Raw genomic sequence first — 12,212 nt, forward strand, 5'->3', positions numbered from 1 at the left:
GCAGTAAGCAGAATGTGGCCAAGGACATGCTCCATCCCACGGGGGAAAAAGAAACTGTCCTGATTACGATGATGACTATTCGCGATTGTGCTCTACAGTGCAAGTTAACAGCAACAAAAATAGTGTGGGTGGTGAGCAGTGGCGTAGCCAGGATTTGTGTATTGGGGGTGTTAAGAAGCATGCCCCCCCCAACCACTGTATTAAAGCGATGAGTCCGGGGGTCCTCCCCCGGGGAAATTTGGATTTTAAGGTGTAAAATAGTGCTATTTTAGCAGTTTTCGGTACTTAAATTTAAATATTGTAATGGTAAAAATTTTATTAATTTTAATATGAAATTTGTTTGAGTGATGAATAAGAAATTAAATTAAAGATTTGATGCTAAGGGGGGGGGGGGTTTGAACCCCTAAAAAAAAAACCTGGCTACGCCCCTGGTGGTGAGGAACTATGTGAAGTGTGTGGTTGCATCCACCCCAGTGTTTCAGCTAACACAACAAGCAACAGGTAATCCTCCGGGAGAAGAATTATGCTTACCGTTAAGAACAGTACACAGGAGCAGGCTTTATTTGGAAACTCTTGTAACCCCGTAAAATTGTTTTGCTGCCCAAAGTTAGTAAGTTAACCATCGCAGGAAGTCCAGTGTTCCACGCTGTGGCCGCTGACCCACACAACCTCAATGGCTAGACTGGCGCCCTCTCAAAACGAAATCCACTAAATAATCCCCGCCAGCAATCACTGGGCTCATCCCGGGTCCCGAACCAGAGACCTCGGATGACGGCAACTAAGGCTCACCAGCCTTTAAGCACAATCTATTTTAACAGTTGTGCTCGGTGCCCTGCGTTAAATAGAAATGTGAACGTCCACATACATGATGCATTAACCCTAATCTTAACCGATGAAACAATTACGAAGCACATTGTCACATCCACCATTATGGCCTCGGCCGACACTCCAAGCCGACGTTAACCCCCCCCCCGCCACCTACTTCGTTGCCTACCCCAACATGGCCGCATCCCGGAGCGACAATCAACGACATTCCTGTCTGATACTCTAAGCAAACATTGCATAGCAAGTAGGACCGAGCTCGCTCTAGGATCCTACCTTCCCCCTTGGTATGGCCCTCGGGAGCTTGCTCTAGGATCCTCCTGCCCACGACCCCCTCTCTTGTGCTGTGCTCTTGTGCTTAAATGCCGAGCAAGAGGTGCGGCGCCTGTCTCAGCAAGGACCATCTGGGCTACTTCTCGGCACCTAACGACCCGGTGGCACTCAGCCCAACGTACAGCCTCCTGCATTCCTTCGACTTCATGCCGGACCCCTGCTCACCCGAGCACCCACCGACTGCTGAGACGCTGTTCCCCCGCCCCCTCATACCCAGCGTCCACCAGGACCGTGCATTGATGGTGATCGACCCAGAGACCCACAACCCGTCTCGGCCAGGTGTGTCGCGCGGCTGCAGGAGATCTTCGACAGCGACACTTAGGCGCGCAGCGCCCAGGGTTTTTTTTACCCCCACCTGAGTCTCACCACTGCCTTGTCCCGCATCCAGGGATAAGACATACTGTTGTATACTCACTAAATTATAAAGAGAGATTACGTATCAATTTTACTTACTCTGGGAGGATGATAATGTTTGTATTCCAATAGAAAGCTGTTTTTTTAATGTATCGTCATATATGATACTAAAAACATTCATAAATTTAACAAGGTTTAATATCATGTATTTGAACATAAAAGTGTTATGTTTTTATTTTTTAGAAAAGGAATATAAGTAATTAAATATAAAACTTTCCTTCTTCCGCAATTCGAGGCTGTGCCCGACACTGGTTAAACCCGTTCTACAATGACACGGAAATCGAGACGGATCTCGTGGAGCTGAGATTCAACAATAGCACACTGCAGTGGTAGCCGTGTTTGTTTATGTTCCAAATACATTAAAAAATAGTTTCAAGTACAAGAATAAGTACCTAGCATTCTATTATTATTTTGTAAATTTATTTTTATTATTTACGAAAATCATGCACATGTTATTGTTTTGAAGCGAAATTTTTTTTAAAATAATAATTTCGTTACCTTGAAATGCAATCTCATTGGTTGTCATTTGTTGTGTTTCCGTGCATCGTGGAAGCAGCAGATGCGATGGTGAAATTTTCCGGGATACCCCGTCTCCGTTTACGTGATTTGTTTCTTGTTTCCGTGCCATTGTAGAACGGGCCTTAGAGCGAGTGGCTACCCTGCCGTTGTAAATCTTGCCTTAAGGCCACGGACCACAGGGCCGCCTTAAGGTCCGTCATTTTATGGACCTGGGTGACTCCAGGACAACCAACTAACTCTCCCCTCTATCGGATTGCCTTAGGGAGAGACAATCATAATTAATGAAGAGTAATATCGTGTATAAATTATGTCCAAATTATCAACCAAGTGTAGTGTCGTGCCAGTGCGTGTATTACATCTGTAGTTAGGCACCAGCCACCTTATGCTGAACAGGGAGTGTCACCATGGTCTACTAGCAGTTAATACCACCCTTAAGATACAGCCACTGAGTCTAGGGAAGCACGCTGGGTCCGATCGACCTTTCCCATTAGTTAGACGTACGAGCTAACCTGGCGCCCGCCCTCCAGAAAAACACACCATAAAACACCACCAGCCCCTTAGACTCGCCGCGGGACTCGAACCCGAGACCCCGGCCAACGGCAAATGATAATACTTATTACATGCTATAACTTTGGGTGAACAAACCAATATTAGAGCAAGAAATTATTACTTTGTAATGCTAACCACCAATATAAATTTATTTTCAAAAGACTGAAAATTTTGGTATTATAACTACCAAACACTCTATGATATAACGAAAATATCTTCTACAAGTGTATCTTTTCTATGGCGGTGTTCTGTTTACTTTTTTTACTTAAGACCCGTGTCCGTTGTGATTTATTTATCATGTGTGCGCCATTTTTTTAGTGTTTGGTTTTTCGATTTTATTGTGCGATTTACAATAATTTAAGATGGTGAAGTTAACAGCGGAGATTATTCAGCAATCAATGCAGTACATAAATCCTGTAAGAGACAGGGAGTTAGATTTGCGAGGTATGAAATGATGACTTTCTTAAAAATTACCGGCAGTTATAAATTTTAGTCTATGAAACTGTCTAGGTTCGGTCACCAATGTATCATAAGAATTTTGGTCTTCGGCCTGTCTGAAGCTCTAAATACCCTACGTTATAATTTAAAAATTTATTTGAATAAATAAGAAAGTGTGTTTTCAAATTCTTGTTTCTAACTAATCATTTATACTTGTGCTGTGACTCGGCCAACGTCATGTTGTGCTTTAATAGCGCAGCCGAGACTGTTTTCCATTGGAGATTGGACTGATGGGTGTTGCAGCCCCACTGTTCGGTTTTTGAAATAGTGTAATTAGGATGGAAAACAGTCTTGACTCGATCATAACGTACTGACTTTAAACAGCCCTGTCTTTTTCATAATAGCCTTGGCTGATATTCCTAAGGATCTTTGGAGAACCACTGGATCAAGTTGGAGCTAGTATCAAGTAAACCGTAGGGCGGTGACAGGAAATGGGCCAATCCCTCGAGGAAAACAGTCATGTTTAAACTATTAAAACACATTTCAATGCACAGCCAAGCATTTAAGCGTAGGAGGTGGTTTGACAACTAAACTGTTTGCTGTCCTTGGCCAACTCTATAACTGCCCCACATTTGTGGCATTTGATAAAAGTTTCGTATTGTGTCTCCACGTCTATCCTTTGCTCTGAATGGCATGATCCCGAATACATTACTCTTGTGGTACATGATGATTGCTGTTTTTATTTAGTACATCGAAAGATCCTGGATACAACAAACATTGTAATCTAACAATGAATAATGATAATTTTGATCAGAAATAAAAATCCACCCCTTCATTTTTAAAGGACATGCGTTAGAAAATAGGGGTTAACAGGTGTATTTTTTAGGAAATTATATTTCTGGTATTGTAAAATATACTAAAATCCTACCACCTACCTATTCTAGTATATAATATGATACCTAACTCATATTTATTAGGGTAATGTATTGTACACTAGGATCCCACCCATTCTAGTATATTTTACAATAATTTTGTTAAATTGTTATCACCATTTAAACTATTAACCCAACTATGTTTATTTTACACAGAATGTGTAGTCTTGGCTACTGAGAAATAATCTAGTAATAATAACAAAGGTGAAATTGGTATTGTTAGGGCACTTACTTCTATAATCTGTAAATCATTATCAAAATATATAAATTCTCAGAAAAAAATGTTATTTCTGTTTAAAACTTTTCACTTTCATTATTTGTTGCCTTATCATCCAGAAGTGTTAATGCTACAAAAAAAAAATTGGATATTCACTAACTGTACTAGAATGGTTTGAATTCTAGTTTACTACAAAATACCAAATTAAATATATTTCATTATCATGTTAGTTATTATTGTGATGCAATTTTTTTTTTGACGTGACGTCTAATAAATCGATGAACGCCGGCTGCACGCACGAAAAAGTGTTCCGTTACTCACATTGTCCCGTTTCGCTGTGTCCCATTACGCTCATTTTATATTGCTCGACTCCTAGCATTGCGACCGAGTCCGTGGCGTAATTCTGTTTTTATGCATTTCAATGTAACATTTTCATTGCTCTTTGCTAACCCGTTCCTCCTAGCATTGCTGCAGAGTCCGTGGCGCAAATATATTATTTTTGACTGTATCTTGGTGTTGGGTAAGACATTTTCCTTCACATCATCCTTGAAACACTCCCATTCGTTTCCTACTTTTCCTATCATCATCCTATCCTTAACAGAATAACATAGATTGGAAGAAGCTAAATAGCAAACATGTATAAAAGTTATAGTTAAAATAATCTGTTCGTTAAAGTAATAAACATATTTGAATTAATGAGTGCAAATAAAAGTAAATTTATCAATTAAATTGTAGATTTCATTTCACTCCTTCTTTGTATCCATACAAAATAGTGATAATTCGATAAAAATGATTCAATTTTATTCATAAAAGTATGCAATTATTTCATCGTTGTTTTGTTATGACATTGTCCCGTTAAACTATCGTCCGTAAACCGACTTTACAGGCAACCAATTGTTTTATTATTATTATTTTTACTTATGTATACCCTAAATCACTGCAACCACTTGTAGAGCATATGACTAAAAATTTATACTATACTATGAACCAATGTTACAGTTTAATATTTCATTTTAACTCTTATTTTCTTTGGTCTACTTCCATATAATATTTAATGTTTCAACTACATTTTTCCCTACCAAAATTATGAATAGTGCACAGAATCAAGAAGTATACCTGATCTCTTTGAACAGCCTCACCTACTCTCTGTAAATATAGCAACAGATCTCTAACCATCATGGTTGGTTTACGCCTCTTATCATTCTCCTTTCATACCTCTTACACATACCCATAACCTATAACCCATCTTGCCGCACAGTACAAATTAATTTTTGTTTGTTTACAGGATACAAAATTCCAGTTATTGAGAATATGGGAGCAACTTTGGTAAGTAGTCTTTTTTCAAATTGTCTGATTGGCCTTGATACAGGTATTTGTTTTGGGGGTATTTTTGTTTTTGTTTAGTACGTACGGAAGCTATTCAGTGTGATTTAAACGAAGTAGAATCGGTTGATTGTTACCTAGTGTATTAATGTGAATGTTTGCAGGACCAGTTTGATACCATTGACCTGTCGGATAATGACATCCGTAAGCTTGATGGATTCCCACTTTTGAAGAGGTTGAAGTGCCTCTTCTTGAACAACAACAGGATTGTGTGAGTACCAATAATGGGCTGATGTCGATTTGTTGCGTTAAGTTGCACACGCTGAACATTTGTCTTGGAGTCATAAATTTCATAATTATTTTGTTTGACATTTGGTGTACTAATTTTCTCAGTTTTTTTCCTGAAGTGGCTAATATTGTATTTTTTTTTATTGGAAGTAGTAATATTAATTATATTTCCAAACTAATATTGTGCTGAATTATATGGACTAATCAAATGTCCTATTTAAAGCTACCAGTTGTACGACATGGAGTTTGGTTATGCTCAAGGTTAGGAAGCATGATACATTTAATGTTACGTGTTTCATCTTTGTTCAAAGAGATTAATGGAAATTGTGTAGGGTTGGGCAGTAGTGGACAGTAAGTGATCCCACTGCTGGATGGCTCTGTGGGGCAGTAGTGAACTGTAAGTGTTCCCACTGCTGCATGGCTCTGTAGGGCAGTAGTGGACAGTAAGTGTTCCCACTGCTGCATGGCTCTGTGGGGCAGTAGTGGACAGTAAGTGTTCCCACTGCTGCACGGCTCTGTGGGGCAGTAGTGGACAGTGAGTGTTCCCACTGCTGCATGGCTCTGTGGGGCAGTAGTGGACAGTAAGTGTTCCCACTGCTGCACGGCTCTGTGGGGCAGTAGTGGACAGTGAGTGTTCCCACTGCTGCACGGCTCTGTGGGGCAGTAGTGGACAGTGAGTGTTCCCACTGCTGCATGGCTCTGTGGGGCAGTAGTGGACAGTAAGTGATCCCGCTGCTGGATGGCTCTGTGGGGCAGTAGTGGACAGTAAGTGTTCCCACTGCTGCACGGCTCTGTGGGGCAGTAGTGGACAGTGAGTGTTCCCACTGCTGCACGGCTCTGTGGGGCAGTAGTGGACAGTGAGTGTTCTCACTGCTGGATGGCTCTGTGGGGCAGTAGTGGACAGTAAGTGTTCCCACTGCTGCACGGCTCTGTGGGGCAGCGGTGGACAGTAAGTGTTCCCACTGCTGCACGGCTCTGTGGGGCAGAAGTGGACAGTGAGTGTTCCCACTGCTGGATGGCTCTGTGGGGCAGTAGTGGACAGTAAGTGTTCTCACTGCTGGATGGCTCTGTGGGGCAGTAGTGGACAGTAAGTGTTCCCACTGCTGCACGGCTCTGTGGGGCAGTAGTGGACAGTAAGTGTTCTCACTGCTGGATGGCTCTGTGGGGCAGTAGTGGACAGTAAGTGTTCCCACTGCTGCACGGCTCTGTGGGGCAGCGGTGGACAGTAAGTGTTCCCACTGCTGCACGGCTCTGTGGGGCAGTAGTGGACAGTAAGTGTTCCCACTGCTGCACGGCTCTGTGGGGCAGTAGTGGACAGTAAGTGTTCCCACTGCTGCACGGCTCTGTGGGGCAGTAGTGGACAGTAAGTGTTCCCACTGCTGCATGGGTCTGTGGGGCAGTAGTGGACAGCAAGTGCTCTGTGGGGCAGCAGTGGACGGTGCAGGGACACAGAGACGCGAGGGGGGCTGTTGCAGGCGCCTGGCCGAGGGCCTGGAGGCGTGCCTGCCCGCCCTGGAGTGCCTGGTGCTGACTGGTAACCTGATCCACGAGCTGGGCGACCTGGACCCGCTGGTGCCCCTCAAGAACCTGCACACGCTCAGCCTGCTGCAGAACCCCGTCACCGCCAAGCCCCACTACCGCCTGTACGTCGCCCACCGCTTGCCCCAGGTCTGCCTCCTCGACTTCCGCAAGATCAAGATGAAGGTGAGTGTCTAGTTGCGTGCACGGAGAGCTTGTGTAACTCAGTACACGTCATGTCTTTGGCAGTTCAAACCACGACTCGTAAGTGGAGTATGACTCAATTTTTTGGTGTTTATTTAAAGAATTGTGAAAGAAAAAAAATTTTTAACTAATTTTTTGGACAGGTCTAATATAAGTATTCAAGTATGTTTACACAATTTACCTTTTTTTAAAAAAATTCTTCTGCCTGATTCAAGACAAGAGATATTTCTCTTACCGATTTTAAAAACCTCAGCCTCTGTTCAGGTAAATATGTTATGTTTAATTATTTGGCTGTCAGTATGAACTCCTGAATGCCCTGAAATATGAGATATCCTTGCTATCCAATTGCTAACCAGTTGACTTCAACTTTGGACCATTATATTGTCTAATAGCTCCATGGTCGCAACTATGCTGTTCACTTTTTTTTAATGGCCAATGAAAAGGAGTGTCCATGTTTTGTGTTGTAGTCCATGGTTGTTGAATTTTATCTTTTTCCACTGTGCAGCTGAAACCAGTGGACATATAGAAATTTGAAATTTGGTGGAAACATTCATTAAGTGCCCTAGGTTGATTTTTTGTTTTGTTTTAATTCCTTCCCTGAAGGGAAGGGTGGTAAAGTTTGTATGAAGTGAAATACCACTCAGTGAATAACTCATCAGTAGAGACCTGCAAAATTCGCGGATTCATTCGGTGATAGGCTAGAATTCAAACACATATACCTCTTAGATAATTTTGCTATTGGCTTACTGTTCATCTGGACGAATCTCAATATGATATGTGTGACGAAACAAACACAAATAATGGTTTGTTTTCAAGTTTGAAAAGTCACTAGTCAGTGCTTTGGATGGTCCATGCAATTTTTTTCTGCTACTGTTTTGTAAAACTGTATGTAAATAACTTTGAATACTCAAGAGTATTGTTTGTTCTTAATTATGCATGTTAAAAACCCTAAATTGGGTATTTGTATCGCTTAAATTACTGAACCTCAGCAGTGAACATTTGGTACATGACAAACTAGCGAAGTATGCCATGTCAAATATTCAAAGTCAAATCAAATACAAATAATAAACTATTCACATTTGAAAATTTGAATACAGTAGAATCCTGCCGATGTGACCCCCCTCTGATGCGTCCATTCCGTTTATACAACCTTTTTTGAGAAACCGTGAAAAATTTGAGCAGACATTCGAAAATTTGAGTAAAATCGGCTGAAAAACAAGTCTGTTACACTTTGTTGGGCGCTATGTGTTCACGTTTATCTTGGCGAGCGCTGTACTGTAAGCAAGCAGGCATACAAAAGACTGCTAAAAATAGATACCACCCCTCTAGACTGTCCACGCTAGCCAATCCCGGTAATCTGCGCACATCACCTGATAGCATCTACGCGCGCGTCTATTGCCGTCCCGGTCCCGTGCCTTTGTCTTGCGACTGGTTAGTGTGATCTTGCCAGCTGCATCTCAGGTGTCACTGGATACACAAAGCTGCGTTCACTGTGTTAACGACTTCGCCAGGTGTTTGTTTTTCGGCTATTTTTCTATAACATCGCTGACTTCGCACATGCGCAGATAAACAAAAAAAAAAGTGTGGAATTATGCTGCTATACACCTCGGACTCGCATACCCCGAACAATGGGTTCCGATAAATACTCGCGCTACGTGAATTCGCGTTACGCAAGTTCGGCTATGCTAGGCGGCTGGTGGTTATTTTCGTTCAAAACGTGGCGAAGGAACGTGTGTGGATCAGGTAGAAAACATTCGGCTATAAACAAAAGATATAAGAACTGCTATCCCGAAATGCTGTGACATGTTTTTGGAGTAGATAATCACAGCGACAGACCGACAGGATGCGCTCCCGCCCTTGCCGTCAGCGATGTTTATTTTGACAGCTCAAGCAACTATCTTTTCCACGTCCCTTCACAGCATAAAAAAAAAAAAAAACTGTTGGAATGCAGACAGAAAAGTAACTGTGCAGTAAAATAAATATATTTACGGACCTGCTAAATTTTTCTATTCAATAAAATTCGAGGTATTAGTGATTTTTCAGCAGAAACTGCTGTGTGACTAATAAACAAATTGTATCATAATAACTTATAAAGTATTTATTAACGGCGAAGGACAGCCGTATATGCCCAAAAAATTTTTATTTTACCGAGAATGGACTGTACAACCTGGCTTTTGTAGCACGCGGTGTGCGAGGGGAGGAGGATGCTGACAGTTTCTCACGCAGAAGGTTGAAATAAGGGAAGGAATGTATTGAAATGTTAGTTTGAAAAGGGGGGAGGGTGTTTTTACATGGTTTGTAGCTCTGGGAGGGATGAGCCTTGAAGAATTAGCAGGGGATGGAGAGGTAAGCGTCGCGTCACGTCACACATGATGTCAAGCCGCCGCTACCGCCAGCCTGGCCGGACGAGTTTTTTATGCTCTCGCAGAAGCTACCATAGCTGCTTTTCGTGCAGGCGGGTTAAGATAACATGACAGCTGAGACTGCTTTTCGTGCGATAGTGGACGCGCCGAGCTCGGCTAGACACTGCCCGAGCGGCATTCACGTGTATGTATCCGACGATGCGGTGACACCCCGAATTCTCTATTGCGACCATTCCGTTTATAAGTCCGTTTTTCAGGAAACCGTGAGGGGTCGCATCAGTGGGATTCTACTGTATTCGTAAAAGCCTTAAAATTAGCTATTTCTAATAAATTTTTAAGGGTTTATATTACATGCCACAATTTCGGATGTCAAAATAAAATAGTTTTCAATATGGGCATAAGCCTTGTCACTAACAAGAATTATCTTTGAACTAGATTGTGCTACTGTTTAAATGTGATTGATTCTGTTTAAAGGGTCTGGACTTTTCCTTTGCTTGTGTCTGCAGGAACGAGAGGAGGCCAGTGCATTGTTCAAAAGCAAAAAGGGCAAGGAACTTCAAAGGGAAATCGCTAAGAAAGCAAAGACGTTTGTACCCGGGGGTAACCTTCCAGATGGAGCCAAGCCGTCAGGTAGCAAACAGTTGCCGAGTGGTTTAAGTGCTGTCCTCTCACGTCTGTTCCTACCGGGTGCTTGTGAGAGAGGTTGCGTTATTGTGTAAAACTGATTTTGGAACAGCCTATGTAAATTTATTAGTTTTTTTGTTTTTAGTTACCAAGGGTTTTCACAACTAAGAAGACTCATTCATTGAGCTGAAATGGCTCAAAGAACATTATTTACACAGTTATATACTGTATTTACTTTCACTTTTAAGTTTTCCTGCAATTTATGCAGTTTTCTTAAGGCACATATAGCCAAGTGCTAAACATTTATTAAATTTACACTGCCTTGAAAAAATGCATCGGCAAGCGATCAAAACCTGCTGAATTTACTGGATTAAGAATTTTTAATAAAAGGAAAATTGACTTAATTAATTTTAACTAAGGTATGTCTTATTTTTTTTTATATATATCTCACTGCAGAAATCCGTTGCCAACTGCAGAAAATGTGTTTTTTAGTTTTAGAATTTGACCATTGAGTTCCAGAAACATGTATTCATTAAATTATATCATTATCTTGGATTCCCTAATAACGTTTGTTGGTACAAGGAGGAAAACTAAAAAATACAAGAATAGCAGTGAATTTTTTTTTTTGTTCTGATGAAACCTGGTATTGTTCTTGAATACTTGAATAATATTTTGTCACTGAGAATTTTGTGTATATTTTGCTTGAATCATTATTTATTTCAAAATAAATATATAGCATAACGGCACTATATTATAGTATGCAGCTAACTGGTTGGGTTGTGAGTGAAGAAGGATATTTGACTGGCTGCATCTGCCGCCAGGAAGTTGAGCGAAGTGTGGGTCGCAGGTCCGACGCCCGAGGAACTCTGGAAGATCCGGGAGGCCATCTCCAAGGCCAGCTCCTTGGAGGAGGTGGAGCGCCTCAACAGGATCCTGCAAGCGGGGCAGATTCCCGGGAGGAGCCGCCCCCCGTGGGAGCAGCCGCCAGGTGACTTAATCATCACGTGTAGTGCCCCACTTACCGAGTGAGAGAGTTCATTAGTACGGACCCCGGAATTTGCGATTAAAAATTATTTATTGTTTTAGAACTAGACCTGTCGTAGGCATATTCCCGTGACCTGACTTAACCTCCCAAGTAAACAATTCGATGCTTATATCTTTGTATTATGTGCTGTCTTTTTTTCACAATTTTTTAATATCTGTAGGCATCCAGTACTGTAGACCTCAACAAAAGTTTTGTATTAAAGATGAAAGGTTAATATTGCAAGAGAAAAATTTAACTTGTATATAGTGTATTCAAATATTGATCATGGAGCTGAATCATTACAAGCTTGTGCCGAGTGGGCGCCTGCAAACTGCAAACACGTGTGTTGGTGTGGTTCCGTGCAGCTCCGGCGGTGCAGCAGGCGCCTGAAGAAGAGGAGGAGGAGTCCATGGAGACTGCGCCCCCCGCCAACGGCACGGCCTGAGCGCGCTAGACTCCGACCGCCAGGCGCCTGCGGTGTCGGTACCCCTGCGTACTGTTGGTGTGCCACAGTGTGTGTGTGTGTGGCGGTGAGTAGGTCCCGGTCCTGTGTGTGCAAGAACGTCGTGCGTTGTTGCTAAGAACACTTACTCCACGTGTGATCTGCTTGCATTTTAAATATATGCTAATGCAAGTTTTCTGTA

At 42.0% G+C, this 12,212-nt stretch overlaps 1 protein-coding gene across 1 annotated transcript; it reads left to right on the plus strand.

The window, feature by feature from the left end:
* Positions 1 to 2,876: 2,876 nt before the first annotated feature.
* Positions 2,877 to 12,212, plus strand: LOC134535062 (U2 small nuclear ribonucleoprotein A'). Its single transcript, XM_063373907.1, has 7 exons — positions 2,877 to 3,081; positions 5,510 to 5,550; positions 5,712 to 5,818; positions 7,311 to 7,539; positions 10,427 to 10,550; positions 11,392 to 11,532; positions 11,934 to 12,212. Exons 1-7 carry the CDS (start codon positions 3,000 to 3,002, stop codon positions 12,011 to 12,013), a joined length of 804 nt encoding a protein of 267 aa, XP_063229977.1. The 5' UTR covers positions 2,877 to 2,999; the 3' UTR covers positions 12,014 to 12,212.

Source organism: Bacillus rossius, chromosome 8 (genome assembly GCF_032445375.1).
Source record: "Bacillus rossius redtenbacheri isolate Brsri chromosome 8, Brsri_v3, whole genome shotgun sequence".
NCBI classification, from domain to species: domain Eukaryota; kingdom Metazoa; phylum Arthropoda; class Insecta; order Phasmatodea; family Bacillidae; genus Bacillus; species Bacillus rossius.

Coding starts and splice junctions, on each gene's coding strand:
- LOC134535062 (XM_063373907.1), top strand. CDS start 3,000: ATGGTGAAGTTAACAGCGGAGATTATTCAGCAATCAATGCAGTACATA. Junction 3,082..5,509: donor CAGGGAGTTAGATTTGCGAG/GTATGAAATGAT, acceptor GTTTGTTTACAG/GATACAAAATTCCAGTTATT. Junction 5,819..7,310: donor TTGAACAACAACAGGATTGT/GTGAGTACCAAT, acceptor GGGCTGTTGCAG/GCGCCTGGCCGAGGGCCTGG.